At 40.5% G+C, this 18,692-nt stretch overlaps 3 protein-coding genes across 5 annotated transcripts in view; 1 reads left to right on the top strand and 2 right to left on the bottom strand.

Annotated features, from left to right (window-relative positions):
• The window catches only part of LOC110495217 (AT-rich interactive domain-containing protein 3A-like), a 64,206-nt gene extending 55,658 nt beyond the window's left edge, over nucleotides 1-8,548 (bottom strand). Inside the window, exon 1 of one of the 2 annotated variants that reach the window (XM_036956952.1) lies at nucleotides 8,442-8,548. The gene's annotated coding sequence lies outside the window, so the exon portion shown is untranslated. Of the gene's footprint in view, nucleotides 1-7,908; nucleotides 8,135-8,441 lie in introns of those variants that run through there. The other variant, XM_036956872.1, reaches the window with a different exon arrangement.
• A 1,373-nt stretch (nucleotides 8,549-9,921) lies between these two features.
• r3hdm4 (R3H domain containing 4) lies at nucleotides 9,922-16,767 on the bottom strand. The gene is made up of 8 exons (XM_021570482.2): nucleotides 16,404-16,767; nucleotides 15,284-15,441; nucleotides 14,961-15,082; nucleotides 14,705-14,819; nucleotides 14,363-14,439; nucleotides 14,100-14,185; nucleotides 13,892-13,947; nucleotides 9,922-12,253 (listed from the first exon to the last, which is right to left on the bottom strand). Exons 1-8 carry the CDS (start codon nucleotides 16,442-16,444, stop codon nucleotides 12,147-12,149), a joined length of 762 nt encoding a protein of 253 aa, XP_021426157.1. The 5' UTR covers nucleotides 16,445-16,767; the 3' UTR covers nucleotides 9,922-12,146.
• On the top strand, nucleotides 16,758-18,684 carry LOC110495007. Of its 2 annotated transcripts, XM_036956644.1 has the most exons (4): nucleotides 16,758-16,984; nucleotides 17,082-17,763; nucleotides 17,989-18,191; nucleotides 18,473-18,684. In XM_036956644.1, the coding sequence occupies exons 2-4, from the start codon at nucleotides 17,110-17,112 to the stop codon at nucleotides 18,618-18,620; spliced, it is 1,005 nt and encodes a 334-aa protein (XP_036812539.1). In that variant the 5' UTR covers nucleotides 16,758-16,984; nucleotides 17,082-17,109; the 3' UTR covers nucleotides 18,621-18,684. The 2 variants fall into 2 exon arrangements, with proteins under 2 accessions (XP_036812539.1, XP_021426068.2); XM_021570393.2 differs by having other exon boundaries at nucleotides 16,758-17,763.
• The last annotated feature ends 8 nt before the right edge of the window (nucleotides 18,685-18,692 follow it).

Genomic DNA, 18,692 nt, shown 5'->3' with positions numbered 1-18,692 from the left:
CACCAAGGGAGCGCTTTTGTAGTATAACTGAAATTGTGAGTAGGAAACAAGCAGGTACTGATGGTTTTACATGTGCCATTTATTATAAACTCAGCAAAAAAAGAAACGTCCTCACTGTCAACTGCATTTATTTTCAGCAAACTTAACATGTGTAAATATTTGTATGACCATAACAAGATTCAACAACTGAGACATAAACTGAACAAATTCCACATACATGTGACTAACAGAAATTGAATAATGTGTCCCTGAACAAAGAAGGGGTCAAAATCAAAAGTAACAGTCAGTAGATGGTGTGGCCACCAGCTGCATTAAGTACTGCAGTGCATCTCCTCCTCATGGACTGCACCAGATTTGCCAATTCTTCCTGTGAGATGTTACCCCACTTTTCCACCAAGGCACCTGAAAGTTCCCGGACCTTTCTGGGGGGAATGGCCCTAGCCCTCACCCTCCGATCCAACAGGTCCCACATGTGCTCAATGGGATTGAGATCCAGGCTCTTCGCTGGCCATGGCATAACACTGACATTCCTGTCTTGCAGGAAATCACGCACAGAACAAGCAGTATGGCTGGTGGCATTGTCATGCAGTAGAGTCATGTCAGGATGAGCCTGCAGGAAGGGTACCACATGAGGGAGGAGGATGTCTTCCCTGTAACGCACAGCGTTGAGATTGCCAGCAATGACAACAAGCTCAGTCCGATGATGCTGTGACACACCGCCCCAGACCATGCGGACCCTCCACCTCCAAATCGATCCCGCTCCAGAGTACAGGCCTCTGTATGGACATTGCAATTTATTGCCCTGGCCACATCTGCAGTCCTCATGCCTCCTTGCAGCATGCCTAAGGCACGTTCACGCAGATGAGCAGGGACCCTGGGCATCTTTCTTTTGCCGTTTTTCAGAGTCCATTGGAAAGGACTCCATTTTCATAACTGTGACCTTAATTGCTTGTAAGCTGTTAGTATCTTAACGACCGTTCCACAGGTGCATGTTCATTAATTGTTTATGGTTCATTGAACAAGCCTGGGAAACAGTGTTTAAATCCTTTACAATGAGGATCTGTGAAGTTATTTGGATTTTTATGAATTATCTTTGAAAGACAGGGTACTGAAAAAGGGACGTTTGTACATAGTGTAGTTTAGAGATAATGGCTTTTTCTAGAAAGCCGAGGAGTTAGCTGATCTTTCCATTGTGGAAAATATTTCTGGCTCCTCCCTTTATTTATAAACATTGTGTCTTGAATGCTCAATATACAGTTGAAGTCGGAAGTGTACATGCACCTTAGCCAAATACATTTAAACTCAGTTTTTCACAATTCCTGACATTTAATGCTAGTAAAAATTCCCTGTCTTAGGTCAGTTAGGATCACCACTTTATTTTAAGAATGTGAAATGTCAGAGTAATAGTGGAGAAAATGTATTTATTTCAGCTTGTATTTCACATTCCCAGTGGGTCAGAAGTTTACATACACTCAATTAGTATTTGGTAGCATTGCCTTTAAATTGTTTAACTTGGGTCAAACATTTCGGGTAGCCTTCCACAAGCTTCCCACAATAAGTTGGGTGAATTTTGGCCCATTCCTCCTGACAGAGCTGGTGTAACTGAGTCATGTTTGCAGGCCTCCTTGCTCGCACACGCTTTTTCAGTTCTGCCCACAAATTTTCTATAGGATTGAGGTCAGGGCCTTGTGATGGCCACTCCAATACCTTGACTTTGTTGTCCTTAAGTCATTTTGCCACAACTTTGGAAGTATGCTTGGGATCATTGTCCATTTGGAAGACCCATTTGTGACCAAGCTTTAATTTGACTGATGTCTTGAGATGTTGCTTCAATATATACACATAATTTTCCATCCTCATGATGCCATCTATTTTGTGAAGTGCACCAGTCCCTCCCGCAGCAAAGCACCCCCACAACATGCTGCTGCCACCCCTGTGCTTCACGGTTGGCAAGGTGTTCTTCGCTTGCAAGCCTCCCCTTTTTTCCTCCAAACATAACGATGTTCATTATGGCCAAACAGTTCTATTTTTGTTTCATCAGACCAGAGGACATTTCTCCAAAAAGTACAATCTTTGTCCCCAAACCGTAGTCTGGCTTTTTAATGGTGGTTTTGGAACAGTGGCTTCTTCCTTGCTGAGCAGCCTTTCAGGTTATGTTGATATACAGTGGGGCAAAAAAGTATTTAGTCAGCCACCAATTGTGCAAGTTCTCCCACTTAAAAAGATGAGAGAGGCCTGTAATTTTCATCATAGGTACACTTCAACTATGACAGACAAAATTAGAAAAAAATCCAGAAAATGACATTGTAGGATTTTTTAATGAATTTATTTGCAAATTATGGTGGGAAATAAGTATTTGGTCACCTACAAACAAGCAAGATTTTTGGCTCTCACAGACCTGTAACTTCTTCTTTAAGAGGCTCCTCTGTCCTCCACTCGTTACCTGTATTAATGGCACCTGTTTGAACTTGTTATCAGTATAAAAGACACCTGTCCACAACCTCAAACAGTCAGACTCCCAAACTCCACTATGGCCAAGACCAAAGAGCTGTCAAAGGACACCAGAAACAAAATTGTAGACCTGCACCAGGCTGGGAAGACTGAATCTGCAATAGGTAAGCAGCTTGGTTTGAAGAAATCAACTGTGGGATCTATCTTTTTAAGTGGGAGAACTTGCACAATTGGTGGCTGACTAAATACTTTTTTGCCCCACTGTACGTTGTATTCCTGCTATGCGCTCTCCTCCTCTCACCTTGTCCTTTCGTTTGTGGACTTCAATGCACAACACATCAGCTTCTGCAAAATGAATTGCCTCTCTGAGCACATTAAAATTCTCTGAATCTGAATGTGACCATTCAAAACAAACCTTCCAAGCCGTTGTCACATCGTTGTCACTATATTAGCTAAAGTAACATCATAGTCAACAGAACTAACATGTTAGTAAACCCACTACAATCATGCAGTAACTTTACAGTGTATAGTCAGTAAGCAGTTTATATTGCTTCTTCTTCATTTTTGAAGAAATTAATTTGTTCAAAACTGTTCAACTATTGTCTTTCTCTCTCTTTGAGTCAACTACTCACCACATTTTATGCACTGCAGTGCTAGCTAACTGTAGCTTATCCATTCAGTACAAATGATAATTCTCTACTCCTTTGATTGGGTGGACAACTTCCTCTGGAAGTTGTCATAATTACTGTGAAAGTCTATGGAAGGCATGAGCCTCCTAGATTTTGGACTGAAGTCAATGTACCCAGAGGAGGACGGAAGCTAGCTGTCCTACACCATGGTGCAGAGTGCACTACAGAGTGCGGTTGAAGCTACTGTAGACCTTCATTGCAAAACAGTGTTTTAATCAATTATTTGGTGATGTGATTATATTTAGTATAGTTTTATCTAAAAAGGAGAACTTTCTAAATGTTTAAAAATACACTGCTCAAAAAAATAAAGGGAACACTTAAACAACACAATGTAACTCCAAGTCAATCACACTTCTGTGAAATCAAACTGTCCACTTAGGAAGCAACACTGATTGACAATAAATTTCACATGCTGTTGTGCAAATGGAATAGACAACAGGTGGAAATTATAAGCAATTGGCAAGACATCCCCAATAAAGGAGTGGTTCTGCAGGTGGTGACCACAGACAACTTCTCAGTTCCTATGCTTCCTGGCTGATGTTTTGGTCACTTTTGAATGCTGGCGGTGCTTTCACTCTAGTGGTAGCATGAGACGGAGTCTACAACCCACACAAGTGGCTCAGGTAGTGCAGCTCATCCAGGATGGCACATCAATGCGAGCTGTGGCAAGAAGGTTTACTGTGTCTGTCAGCGTAGTGTCCAGAGCATGGAGGCGCTACCAGGACACAGGCCAGTACATCAGGAGACGTGGAGGAGGCCGTAGGAGGGCAACAACCCAGCAGCAGGACCGCTACCGCCGCCTTTGTGCAAGGAGGAGCACTGCCAGAGCCCTGCAAAATGACTTCCAGCAGGCCACAAATGTGCATGTGTCTGCTCAAACGGTCAGAAACAGACTGGTGGTATGAGGGCCCGACATCCACAGGTGGGGGTTGTGCTTACAGCCCAACACCGTGCAGGACGTTTGGCATTTGCCAAAGAACACCAAGATTGGCAAATTCTCCACTGGCGCTCTGTGCTCTTCACAGATGAAAGCAGGTTCACACTGAGCACATGTGACAGACGTGACAGTCTGGAGACACCGTGGAGAACGTTCTGCTGCCTGCAACATCCTCCAGCATGACCGGTTTGGCGGTGGGTCAGTCATGGTGTGGGGTGGCATTTCTTTGGGGTGGCATTTCTCCATGTGCTCGCCAGAGGTAACCTGACTGCCATTTTGGTACCGCGATGAGATCCTCAGACCCCATGTGAGACCATATGCTGGTGCGGTTGGCCCTGGGTTCCTCCTAATGCAAGACAATGCTAGACCTCATGTGGCTGGAGTGTGTCAGCAGTTCCTGCAAGAGGAAGGCATTGATGCTATGGACTGGCCCACCCGTTCCCCAGACCTGACTCCAATTGAGCACATCTGGTACATCATGTCTCGCTCGCTTTAGTCCAGGTCTGGGAGGAGATCCCTAAGGAGACCATCCGCCACCTCATCAGGAGTATGCCAGGGGTTGTAGGGAGGTCATACAGGCACGTGGAGGCCACACACACTACTGAGCCTCATTTTGACTTGTTTTAAGGACATTACATCAAAGTTGGATCAGCCTGTACTGTGGTTTTCCACTTTAATTTTGAGTGACTCCAAATCCAGACCTCCATGGGTTGATAAATTGGATTTCCATTGATCATTTTTGTGTGATTTTGTTGTCAGCACATTCAACTATGTAAAGAAAAAAGTATTTTATAAGAATATTTCATTCATTCAGATCTAGGATGTGTTATTTTAGTGTTCCCTTTATTTTTTTGAGCAGTGTATATATTTTTAATTAAATTCAATGAGGAGGATGGTCCTGCCCTTGTTCCTCTGAGGAGTCTCCACTGCAATATGGACAGGCACAAAGTGATCCACCATGGTTTCATCAGGGCCAGCTCCAGTCTCTTATGGCCCCAGGCAGATATCATTAACATGGCAATTTAATTTGTACCTTTATTTAACTAGGCAAGTCAGTTAAGAACAAATTCTTATTTTCAATGACGGCCTAGGAACAGTGGGTTAACTGCCTGTTCAGGGGCAGAACGACAGATTTGTACCTTGTCAGCTCGGGGATTAGAACTTGCAACCTTTCGGTTACTAGTCCAATGCTCTAACCACTAGGCTACCCAATGGGATGAATTGCAGTAAATAAGCTGTAAAACTTTTTTTTTACTCTGCCCCATGGCAAAATAAGTAGAGTTGCATGAAATGTGTCATAAAATTGCACTAAAATATAAGTAGAGATACTGCCTTGGAAGCTGGGTATGATAGGGAGAGAAAAGTATGTTTTGGATTGATATTTGTCTGGTTAATATGAAATTAAGACATTAATAACCAGTTATTCAAATCAGCTCTGTACCGCATCGACGTGCGCCGCCCAAATGTTGTAAATTGGGATCCATATACAGTGCCTTGCGAAAGTATTCGGCCCCCTTGAACTTTGCGACCTTTTGCCACATTTCAGGCTTCAAACATAAAGATATAAAACTGTATTTTCTTGTGAAGAATCAACAACAAGTGGGACACAATCATGAAGTGGAACGATATTTATTGGATATTTCAAACTTTTTTAACAAATCAAAAACTGAAAAATTGGACGTGCAAAATTATTCAGCCCCTTTACTTTCAGTGCAGCAAACTCTCTCCAGAAGTTCAGTGAGGATCTCTGAATGATCCAATGTTGACCTAAATGACTAATGATGATAAATACAATCCACCTGTGTGTAATCAAGTCTCCGTATAAATGCACCTGCACTGTGATAGTCTCAGAGGTCCGTTAAAAGCGCAGAGAGCATCATGAAGAACAAGGAACACACCAGGCAGGTCCGAGATACTGTTGTGAAGAAGTTTAAAGCCAGATCTACAATGGAATGGTTCAAAAATAAACATATCCAGGTGTTAGAATGGCCAAGTCAAAGTCCAGACCTGAATCCAATCGAGAATCTGTGGAAAGAACTGAAAACTGCTGTTCACAAATGCTCTCCATCCAACCTCACTGAGCTCGAGCTGTTTTGCAAGGAGGAATGGGAAAAATGTTCAGTCTCTCGATGTGCAAAACTGATAGAGACATACCCCAAGCGACTTACAGCTGTAATCGCAGCAAAAGGTGGCGCTACAAAGTATTAACTTAAGGGGGCTGAATAATTTTGCACGCCCAATTTTTCAGTTTTTGATTTGTTAAAAAAGTTTGAAATATCCAATAAATGTCGTTCCACTTCATGATTGTGTCCCACTTGTTGTTGATTCTTCACAAAAAAATACAGTTTTATATCTTTATGTTTGAAGCCTGAAATGTGGCAAAAGGTCGCAAAGTTCAAGGGGGCCGAATACTTTCGCAAGGCACTGTAGCTTCGCATTGACATGATTGGTTGACGACAAGTGGGGGCAGGAGGTCCAGTATAAACACAAACTCCCTTTCTTGAAAATTTATACACAACACCTCTGCTCATCAAAGCCCAAGAAGTATAAATGCCCTGACTTCTGCAGAGCCTCTATCGCAGTAAAAGCTGTATGGCAACTGAAGAGATCAAATTGACCATGCAAAGCCTTTTACGTGACGCTCCTCATTCCCTTTCAACTTTTATATATCTACAAAAAGTAAATTCAAAGGCTATGCTGAAAAGGCCCAATTAATTATATGCAATCCATCTAATGTAATTCAACTGATAAATATAATAGGTATATTGTTGTTTATGTTTATAACTTTCATGAAACTAATATATGCCCACATATAGAATGATCATCATATGCGTTTCAAGAAATGAGCAACTAAAATGATGTATTTATCAGTCGAGTTGTGGCTACTCTGTAGCCTACTCAAATGACTCACTAAACAAATAGGCTATATTGTCTTAAATGTGGTGGACAACATCAACACAAAAAGCAGGTCAATTGAACGCTTGACAGTTCTATTTAATTTGACTTCAGGAAACGTAAATACCGTTTCCAGAATCTTTTGGCAACTTCCCAATTCCTACACCCAATGTGAGCAACAGGTAGCCTAACATAGCACACTAAGCTACGATACAACATATAATAAATAGCTTTTTATATATTATAAAGTATATGAGTGATGTACTTTACTATTTGCAAATGCAAAATCAACCAACATTCTAAACGATAATTTCATTACTTGGCACATCGCCACATATGCGGTGTGAGGTGTTGCAGAGGCTCCCCTGGTAGTGGGCTTTTTAGGACTACTACTGAGAGTGGTGTTCTTACTGGCGCTTTTACAGCCGCCAAAGCATCACCCAGGTGAACGATCCAGCCTACCTACAGAGGAGGAGCTGTGCACATCGAAAACGAGGTGCCGGATGGAGTGCTCCGTGGCCTGTCTGTCAGATGTCTCTAACTCCCTGCGTACTGTACTATCAATGCTCCATCCGCTCAAGATTTTACCTTTCCGCACAGCCCATCATCTAAAACTGTGGAAGACCATCGACCAAGAACTGCCAGATCCTCCTACTTTTGTTTTGTTAAATAGTTTTCTGGTTGTTTTGTTTTTAAAGCGACTTTGAGATTCAACGTGTAATGAAAAGCGATATATAAATAAACATATTCTTAAATATCAAAAGGGGCATGTACACATTGGGCTGTATCCGATTAGTCAAGTTGAATCAGACATGATATCGTATCTTAATTATCCCAGGAACATATAAAACATCATTAGGCAGGATAAGACTCCTGCTTGTATAATGAATTCCAGACCGAGCGTGCGAGTCGCAATAAGAGAAAAAAAATACTTACCAAATCAGCTTCCGTTTTATTTTTGCATTCTTGGGAACCGGAAGAAATATTCCTGATTTCCTCCTGAATCTAATGCGTTCTGGAGGTTAACGATTGTATATTTCATATATAGTAGTAAACTGATATCAATTGATTGTGGTATTTCTATTACGTTGCACACATCTAATCCGATTTCAATGTATGGCTTGATTCACAGGTTACATTGTATCTTGACTAATTTAAGGCGTGCTCACGGTCGTAGAGTCAAATCATTGGTTGACAAACAGCAATCAGATGCAAATTACCTCTGAATCATTGGGGGCCAACCTATACATACAAAGGGAATGTCGGCAAATGTAAATATATGTGCAGTCAGTGTGGGGGAAAATAATGGCATTGTATTATAATAGCTTCATGTTGGTGAAATATGTATGAGATGTTGAAACGTGTGTTCTATACCTCGAGGAAGAGGGAAACTATTTTCTCCCTAAGCACATCTCAACGTATGAAACTTGGCAGATTGTCCCTTGACATTATAATGAAAGACTACCTACCCCATTTGAGCTTTTGGCGAGGTTCCCTTGGGTAGTGAGTGATTCCTTTTCACCCTACATCAGGTGGGTGGTGCCAATATTCTGCTGCTGGGGTCTGTAACTGGCGGCCCATTGGCCAAAACCAGCCCCACAAGCGATTTATTTTGTTTTGTAGATTTATTTTTGTAAAAAAAATATATATATATATATATATATATATATATATATATATATATATATATATATATAAATAAAAAAAGACTAAAATCACCAGGAATTCAGCAAAAAATTATGTTTAATTAAGGAAATGTGTTGCCGAGTATTCCCACGAATAAAAAAAGAGATGTGATCGTGTCTCAATTTTCAAATACAATTTCTTTCTGGGCTTAGTTGTGGTCAATTTGCAATGTTCAAATTATTATAATTATGTTCTGGCCCTCGACCATCAGCTCTGACTAAAATTGGCCTGCGGCTGAATCTAGTTGCCTACTCTGCCCTACTGACTACTGTATGCTCATAGCACACAAAATAAGCAAACTGAATGAAGATGATGAGACCACGCGTCATAATTATCGCTTATAAATTTCGCCAACTCTTTTGCTTTTTCCCCTCATCAAAATTGCCATGTAATGAATGTTATGGTGGAATGGTGGAATTTCCTCGGGAAATAAAATGACGTAATTATTATGACATAATTCATCATTATTATTATGCATTTTAATCACACAGCAAAGGTCAGCAACAATGCAGCTATATGTTATTATAAACAACAATTAATAAACAGAATCTAATTGAAGCCTAATTTAATTCTAAACAGTATCAACACTTTACCTATTACATATTTGGCTGTATTTAATAAATAAAAAAAACAAATAATTTATGGTAGTTTACTAGTTTCTTATAACACATTAACTGACGCATTACTAACATTAGGCTGCCATCTAGTGGATAGATGCATGAATCATGCCGGCTCTCAAAATAGAATACTCTACTGTATCTTGCAAACAATTTAGTTAGCCATTGCAATGATCACCATCATAAAATATGTTTTTTTCACAATTCAAAACAGGAGTAATTACTGCAAGTAATTGCCCAACTGTCACAGGTGTGACTGTGCACCTAGGCTCCTGGCTAAAACATACTATGTTTAAGTGAACATTTAGTTAAACATACACCCTGAGTTTGTGCTTTCTTTGTCATTATTTATAAACTTGACACAATTTAAAGATATACTGTAAAAGCCCACTTTCACGTTTGGATGTTGCAGCAGATCATTTTATTTTGATCCAAGATCTATTGACTAATTGCTCAAAGTTTTAGTTTAGTTCAGGGCTGTAATTGGTAAAAAAAAAAAGTTTAGTCTTTCACATTGTGGTACCCAACTCAGAGAAATGTTTTGTCAGAGGTATTGCATTCTTGTGGCATTTTATGTGGACATTTCCTCACATTTGAAGCTCAATTACATTCCACATTTCCTGTTATGTAATACATTCTTTAAAGATCCCGTGCAATCACTTTTTTATTACATATTAAGTGTCCATCAAGCAGTAACATTAAATGTAAAAATTGTCAGGGAGTCACACTGCATCATCATACTGCTCCATCATTGCTACTACCATTTGTCCATTTAACGTTCCAAATGCAAAATTAAGGGATATACTGTACATTAAGATGTTCATGAAATAGTGTCTGAATCGACGATTAAATAATCGAGTCATTGAACACTTGAGTTAAGATTTATTAAAATGTGTCTATTCAGACATGGTTTTCGGCACTTTCAGTAAGGATTACGCAACCAACTACTTAGACAATAGGATAAACGTTTACAAACTAAACTACTATATTATCATTTGTTGACTGATATAATTATGTACGGACATTACTTAAGATATACACTCTTGCATCAAACAATCATTGAAGGAAACATCCATTCATATCACTGTAAAAAGCTAAGAGAATACTACGCAGAAACATAACTTTTCCTATCCTGTGTTGGCACACATTGAACATGAGTTCAATTAATTAATGTTGGGGCTTAATATTTACAGCACTACTAGTAATAAACAAGCGACAAAGTTGACAAAAACATTGCACCACTACATACAGTAGAGGGTTGTTGGTTGTAATATTCAAAAGAAGTTAAGCTTCTCGTATGCATACATTACTTGTGAAATCACAAAAGACATTCATAGTGAGTGGCTGAAAGCCTGAGAAACTAAATGTACGGGCACAACAAACTTTGGTTATCGATACAGATGCACCGGCAGGTCAAGTTTCTTCATACCATTTTTGATAGTACAAATAAAGTTATGGATATTTTAAATAACCTGGATGGATGCTTTCAAAAAGTCATTAGTATAAATGTATAAATACATACACAAATACATAGAAATAGGGTTGCCAAAATTCCTGGAACTTTCAATAAATTCTGTTTTTCCCCAAAATCTCAGTTGGAGGATTCCCAGTATCAGGAGGGAATAAGCAGGAAATCTGAATCCATTCAGCCAGGATTTCTGGAAAAGCAGGGAATTTATTGAAAGTTCCAGGAATGCATTCGTAAGGCAAAAGTGCTAGTCCAGGGGTGGTTTATGATAGAAAAAAGTGCCTAAGAGGCAAAGCACAGAGCAGGTTTGCTGTCCAGTAAGAAGGTTGTGTTATATTAACTCATTAGTACTGCATATTATCGGTACAGTACTTTTGATTAGACATTCCAAACCAAATAGTTGTTGAAAAAGTCTATGAAGAAGCTGTAAATACATTTTTTGAAGTTGACCTGTTTCATTGTCAGATGGTAAACTTATATAATTTGCTAAATAATGTAAAGAATGGGAGAATAACAATGTACCTGCATTCAGTACAGTAGAACACAAGGTCTATCTATGCATGCAAGTATAAAAAGCTGCCAAATGGTGTACATCTTTGACAAAACAATTGAAAAGTTTTCTCCCCCAAATAAAACACAATCATGCAAAGTCAAATCGGAAAGTGACCAATATCTTTGTGGATAGACTTATATTTTTGCAAGAATAAGAATATTGTTCCAAGAGAGTTTGCAAGTATTTTTTTTTTTACCAGGAGAAGTAACAAAAGCCATAGATATACCTCCAAAGCCATATACATTGATAAATTATCATAGTGATGAGTTCTGTGCTATAGAATAGTTCCCGATCACGGTATTTCTGCACTCTCAAGTTGCATGAAAAGGTTCAAGGGTTTTAAGCCCGGTCCTACCACTAAAGCTGTTTTATTTTTCAATTCAACGTGGCTAATTAAATCATCAGTACAAACACAGTAGGTGAACTGCATACTCCCTCTCTGGCCCAGTTTTATTCTGATCTCTGCCCCCTTACCCTGGTGGCCATCAATTTTAAGTTCACAGATAGATGAAGATTGGATTGGATAGTTAAGAGCGATATGACATCCACAAAGCACTTGAGTGGACTAGGTAGTCAACACAACTTACGTAAATGTGGACAGCCATGTTAGCAACACTGCTGATTTTCATTATAACAAATCATGGACGTATTCAGATTTTTGATACCAGTTGAGTGGAATCTCTGGCTAATCAGTGACATCAAACCAGCAGTATTCTGGACTTCCAGAATCGGATTTGAGTACTCCTATATACACACTAACTTAAGCCTATCTGTACCTTTCAAGTCTGCACTTATGGGGCTAGGGAGTGAAATGGAACCAGGCCCATCTGTCCAGCGGTGTGACCGTCTCTCAGCTCATGTGCTCCAGGTAGGCAGAGAGCATGGGGCTGGGAGGCTGGAACAAGCCCTCCTGTTTGTTCATGACATCAGTTTGACGAGCACCGTTGCAGTCTGAGCCTGCAGCACAAAGACAACATAAAACGTCTCTCAATACATACCTCATTATTGAGTAACACAGTATGAGTCATAATACCCATAAAACCTAGCGGTCAAACAGGGAAATGGTTCCAATCGTTTTTACACCATTCATTTTTCCTGCAGGGGATTTTAGAAACACACATAAGGGCTGTGTATTGTGTAGGCTTACCCTGGCATGACGTTTTGATAACCGTGTAAATCTCTCTAGGACAAGGTTTTATGGGTATTATGACACCTCCACTGTGGGGCTCTATTTTCATGTTACTGACCACATTTCCATCCACAGTTTTTATACGAGTAAAGTCCTACAGTACATTTAAAAAAATTATGACAGCTGTTGGTACAATTTCATAAATGTCAACAATTTGTTTGTTCAATATGGTGGGATCTTTTGTGCCTGTAAAATGAATTCTGCTACAAATTTCGGGTAATTGGGTAATTGTTGATAGAATAACCATCATGTCGAGGTAAATTTGCAGTCACGCTACGCTATGTTGTGTGGTCTTCCAACTACATCTTGACAAAGCATGCACATTAGGCTACAGATGAAATAGACTGAAATTAACTTCACAAGGTGTTGAAAGTGCACGTGATGAGCTTGTTGCTTCTTTCCAATAAATATTTTGGGTTTTTATTTGTATGCTAGTGACATTATGATCGGTGCTTAGCTGCCAATTAACAAATAAAAATGATCTTGCTCTTATCCATCTCATCATATAACGTAACATGTCCATTATATCAGCAAACTATTGTCTAAAGAGCATGCGCAAAAAACGAGAGTGGGCAAGTTTGCCATTTATCGCAACAGTGTGTGTACCAAAACCATCGATAAGAGTGGAAAATGCAATGGAAAGCTTATGGTTTTTTTTATTCGGCCCATGAGAACTTTAGTTTAAAAGTTTTTTTTTTTTTAAATGTGCACTACTTCAACACACACAGCCTTTAAACTGCAACAAGTCAGTTTGATGGAAACAAACCACTGGTGGGAAAATGTGCATATTTTTTTTAAATATTCGCACTCAAAATATTGGAGAAATATGCTATTTTCCACAAGCGTAGGTTAGGTGCCAGTGTCACTTTAAAAGTCATAAATAACTATAGAAATTACATATTGTGGCCTCCTGGGTGGCACATCGGTCTAAGGCACTGCATCGCAGTGCTTGAGGCATCACTATAAACCGGGTTTGATCCCAGGCTGTGTCACAGCCGGCCGTGACCGGGAGTACCATGAGGCGGCGCACAATTGGCCCAGCATCGTCAGGGTTAGGGGAGGGTTTGGCCCGCCAGGATTTCCTTGCCCGATCACACTCTAGCGACTCCCTGTGGCGGGCCGGGCGCCTGCAAGCTGACTTTGGTCGCCAGCTGGACGTTTCCTCCGACACATTGGTGCAGATGGCACCAAGAAAGCAGTGTGTCAAGAAGCAGTGCGGCTTGACAGGCTATGTGTTTCGGAGGACACACGGCTCTCGAACCGTCGCCTCTCCCGAGTCCGTAGGGGAGTTGCAGCGATGGGACAAGACTGTAACTACCAATTGAATATCATGAAATTGGGGAGAAATAAAGGGGTAAAAGTACACCAAAAAAAATGTATTAAAAAAATAAACTACTACTACTCACTTGCTGAAACAAGGTCCATGTACTGGCAGACGGCATGAAGCAGTAGCCTCTCAAAGCTAATAAACAAAACACAAAATCAGTAACATCTGATTCATTCATAATTGGTATCTATACAAGTCCAAATATTAGCCCAGAAGAGCTTCTCAAATGTGTAAAGAACACTTCTGATAATTATGTTTGGGGAACATTTTCAGAGGGAAAAAAGTACCTGCTTCCAAGGTTGGTGGTGTAAACAGAGTGAGGCTGAGCACCAAAGAAACTGAGAAGGTTCTCTTCAAGTACCTCAAGTGTCCCCTAAACCAATCAGAGGGGAGAATGGCAATGAGACAGAGAGAAGCTAAAGTGTGTAATTAAGTGTTGATGAGGACAGGTGTCACTAACACAGATAACAGTGTCTTTACTTTAGGTTAAACCATGATATGGTTGACAAGCATTTCTCAAAATCTCATAATGATGAATGTTGATGCTTACAATGGGAATTTGTTTGCGTTTCAGCGTAGCACGCAGCCTTCGATCAATCCTCTGGAAGTAGTCTTGAGCAGTGAAGGCTAGATTCACAGCAGAGTAGAAAAATGTGATCAGTCCATATCCCCAAATCCTGACAATGAGCATGTTAAACCAATGATGCACTCATTTTCATAATTTACACATTTTATTTCATGGCAAACATCGTTGTTCACTGACCTGTAGTAATAAAACACATCAACCGAAACATACGCCTGGTAATGAACTTTACACAGCATAACGCTACAAGCTTTGTATATAGGGCAGTGCCTGTTGGGTGTGTGGCAGGCATTTATCCTGGGCTCTCACCCTCTCTCTGGTCCTTGGGGAGCTTGTTGGAGTTGCTCCTCTTGGCCTCCTCTTCCAGAAGGGCCAGAAGCTTCTCCTGCTCCTCTCCAGAGCGATTCATGAAGTCATTCCATTGCTGACAGACAAGGGGACAATGAGCTACAGCTTAGGGGAAAACATTTAGTTAGGGGTAGTAGTGGTAAAACGTTCAGCGAGTCTCACTTGCAACAAGCGAGGCCTGATTGAAGATAAATTGTTGGGACCAGTAGAATCCTACCTCCACGTAGTTGCCATTGGTGCAGGCCTCAGTAAAGATGGAAGGGAGGGCAGGGTCACTGCATACCTCTGCCTCGTCTTTGGAGCACTCATCTTTTTCAAGTAGATTGGCAAGGTAGCGACCTTTTTGGGGGAGATAAAAAAAAAAAATAGGCAGCATCGTTAAATCATTTTGATAAAATACTGTTTGGCTAATGGCTATGTCTATTGAACACGTTCAGACCAGCTGCTATCAAGCTAGTGGGTATTAAGAATTAGTGCTGAGCAGGTGTCTTCCATCTACAGCAGAGTGAAATATTCCCGCTGAGTGACATGAGAACTTACTGTTCTCCTGCCGCCTTTGGCTCTTTTTGCCTTTGGCTCTTGGTGTGAGGTCAGAGTTGCGTATGGCCTGGTTGATGAAGAACTGTTTCTTCTTGGTTGGAGACACACGTTTGGCTGGGGAGTTGGGCAAAGAGGTGCATTTGCGCTCTTCTATCAGGCTGAGAGAAATAGAGAGCAAGAATTATGAGGACTCAATTATTGTGTTGACTTATGTGTTCGGGAGGTGACCTCTTCACAAAATATGTATTTGTTCATGTGTGGCTAGTAGGTAATATTGAATGGCCTTACTAATAGAATAATCTCGCAACCGCTATACTGACAACTGAATAGTAGGCTAGATGTAGGTTACATGACAACCCATTTTTAAGTGGGTCAGTGGGTTTAAATTTCAAAGCCACGCCCCATTAAGATTCTCGAGCTCTGAATGGTCGATTTACACTGTTACCACTTTTAGACCAGACGGCTGCATTGTAGTTAACGTCCTATCGTATTCATTGCATCATACTGACAGAAGTGCACAAACCAACAAATTGCTCATGCAAATGAGTTGCTTGATGATCTGTCATGAATTAAGTATATTATTGGTTACATTAGTAACAGCTATAGCTAGGTGTGTGTAGAAGAGGCCTCGTCAGAGAATATAACGATTGGCTACAAATATTTTTGCATGAGTAGAACGAGAGCAGCAGAGGTGTAACAAATAACTCAAGCAAAAAAAATAAAAATCCTGCTAACCAGTTTTACCTGTTACTAACTAGGGTCAGCCACTTGAAATGGCGTAAATGTAACATCTACACAAGCCAGTTGTGATAAGCTTAGTTCACCTTCATCAACCGAAGCCGGCAAACCTACACACATATGTTCGATGTGTACGTACCACCAGCTTGCAAGCTTAGCTTGCTAACATTAGCTACCCATAGTGTAGCGTTAAGTCCAAGCATATGAATATAGCATTAATTTACACAAATGTGCCTGATATCTAAACTGGCAAAATCTACGATAGACTAAATTAGCTATCAAATATTCAATGTTTGAAAACAATGACTAAAATGTGCTTGTCGATTGCTGCTAGCTAACGTTAGCTCTCAAGTTCCCACTTTAGTTAGATTTTTTCACTCACATAATATCCTGTTCCTCATTATTATTTGTCAAAACAACCATCTTACGCAAAGAACAACGAACGAGGGGTGAGTACAAAAACAAAAACAGTAGCTACGATACACAGAACTAGCGTAGGCGTTCAGTTAGCCACTTGCTAGCTTGGCGCTGTCAGAGCAGGTAGACAGACAACAGCAAAGCTGATCCCCGCCCTTCACAAAACCGAAAACGAGGCACGAGCTCTAGGTCATTAGAATCTTGATCGTCCACATCAAACCAAGTTTTGACATTTGCTACAAAATAACTATTTTTATCGCCTTAAAGTTTCTTTTTTTTTATTAGTTGCTAGCTTCGCGAATAATACATGTAGGCTCTATTTCAATTACATCTGAACAGGTCTCGTAAAGTTCAGGTTGTAGACGTTTCCATAACAGCAATGTTTAACTGTGCCCTTCCAGAGGCAAGAGAGTCAATTTACAAGCCAGAGTCCCAGACAGTCCCATCCGGCTAAACAGTCAGTAGCCTACTGTTCTTTCTTGTTGTTCCTTGTTTGGGGATAGAATTGGGAAAAGGCTCCTTTTATATTTTGGATATCTTTCTCAGGTATGTCCTGGTGTTTTCCTTTGTAGATGAATACCTATATTAGTATCAAATGTTTTAGAAAAGCAGCTTTTGTTTACATTGTGAACTTTTATTTAAGGCCAAATTGTAGACAAGTAGACATAGGAATGGGCCGGAGGACCAAGCCAAGGGCAACAAGACCAGAAATAGGTGATAAATTGGTAACACCTGACCCTCATCCAATGGTTGTGGGAGCAGTGAAATGTGTACTACCCAGGAAGACTGCCTTAAACTTACTTAAGGCTTGTGAAGTAACCACAAACATCCAAAGTCCTGTCTCCAATACGTATGAGAGATTAGATAATAGAGTGGTGAAAATCTGTGTCAATCTATGGCCTGTCCTGGCTTCAGCAAAAGAGCCTGTAGAGGAAAGCAGTAGTTCGCTGGATGAAGAGGAACCTGGGACCAGCACAGATACAAGGACCTTCAACACATCAAAGTCTGGTGAGCAGCGTCCGAGAGACCAAGAAAGGAGACCCCATGTTAGACAAGAATTGGACAGGGCTAAAGCAAGCTGTCTAGTGAAGCCTATTTTACTACCACCCATAAGTAAACTATCCTTTACAACACGACAAGCACATTCAGAGTGCATGGGAATGCCAGTGCCACACACATCTCTGCCACAGATATGTGTATCAGACCAAGATGCCTTGGTCAAATCCTCCAAGGGGACAAAAGCCATTGAGAATAAGGCACAATTTCCCATGATCCTATTGCAGAAGACCAGCACTTTGATGGACAGCACCATTATCTCCCAATGTGTAAGGATCAGCTGCATTTTCACCACCTTTCAAGTATTACACAATTACTTAATTGGTAAACAGCGCATCAAACCTTGTCAAAATCCACTATAAATGTACCTTATTTATTACACAAATGATCTATGGGAAATAAAAAAGTAATCCATTGTGTATCAAATAATGAATGAGCAATTACATCCACAATTGAAGCAGTTACATCTAAATCTTCATATTGTCTCTATTCAGAGGTCTGCCCAGGTTCACCTCCCTGAGATCTCAGTGTCCAGTATAGAAGGCCTGCTTCAGAGAGTTGCAGAGCGAGTGGGAAGGAGAGAGAGAAAGAGGGATGAGACATCGGGACTGACCAATCCTGATCATCTTCTCATGGCTGGCGCACTGCAAAACCTGAGAGAGAAGAGGCTCCAGCATCGGGGAGACTATAGCTCAGAGTACTGTACCATCAATAGTGCTTACAATGGGAAGGTTATCCTTTAACAATTTGACATTTAGCAGACACTTATCCAGAGCAATTAGGGTTAAGTGCCTTGCTCAAGGGCACATCAGATTTTTCACCTTTCTGGTTCTTGGCCCAACACTCTTAGCCTACTAGCCGTCCCAACAATGAGCACAGAGACCCGTCATAATTCATGATCATGGTTGTTCTATTGTGGCAATTGATTGAGCTGAAGCCCCTTTTAATGGCTAACTAATTTATTTGAACCTTTCCCAGGGATGCGGTAAGATGTCCAGAGGTCAAGCCAATCAGTGGACAGAAAGGGACCACTCTAGTAACAGAGAATGGAATGCAGAACCCTGCCTCCCTCTGCAATAAAACCAAACTGCCTGTCATCCTTAGTATGACCAAAGGAAGCCTTTGAACATGGATGAATCACCATCAACAATAGATAAATTGTACATGTTAATAAAGTTGTTAGAACAAAACTCAAGAT

Source organism: Oncorhynchus mykiss, chromosome 1 (genome assembly GCF_013265735.2).
Source record: "Oncorhynchus mykiss isolate Arlee chromosome 1, USDA_OmykA_1.1, whole genome shotgun sequence".
Lineage (NCBI taxonomy): Eukaryota > Metazoa > Chordata > Actinopteri > Salmoniformes > Salmonidae > Oncorhynchus > Oncorhynchus mykiss.
The sequence above is the reverse complement of the archived record's forward strand: the minus strand, read 5'-3'. Positions and strand labels throughout refer to the sequence as shown.

Coding starts and splice junctions, on each gene's coding strand:
- r3hdm4 (XM_021570482.2), bottom strand. CDS start 16,444: ATGGTTGTTTTGACAAATAATAATGAGGAACAGGATATTAT. Junction 15,083..15,283: donor CCAAAGGCGGCAGGAGAACA/GTAAGTTCTCAT, acceptor TCCCCCAAAAAG/GTCGCTACCTTGCCAATCTA. Junction 13,948..14,099: donor ACCACCAACCTTGGAAGCAG/GTACTTTTTTCC, acceptor TTTGTTTATTAG/CTTTGAGAGGCTACTGCTTC.
- LOC110495007 (XM_021570393.2), top strand. CDS start 17,011: ATGAATACCTATATTAGTATCAAATGTTTTAGAAAAGCAGCTTTTGTT. Junction 17,764..17,988: donor GCACCATTATCTCCCAATGT/GTAAGGATCAGC, acceptor GTCTCTATTCAG/AGGTCTGCCCAGGTTCACCT. Junction 18,192..18,472: donor CGGGGAGACTATAGCTCAGA/GTACTGTACCAT, acceptor AACCTTTCCCAG/GGATGCGGTAAGATGTCCAG.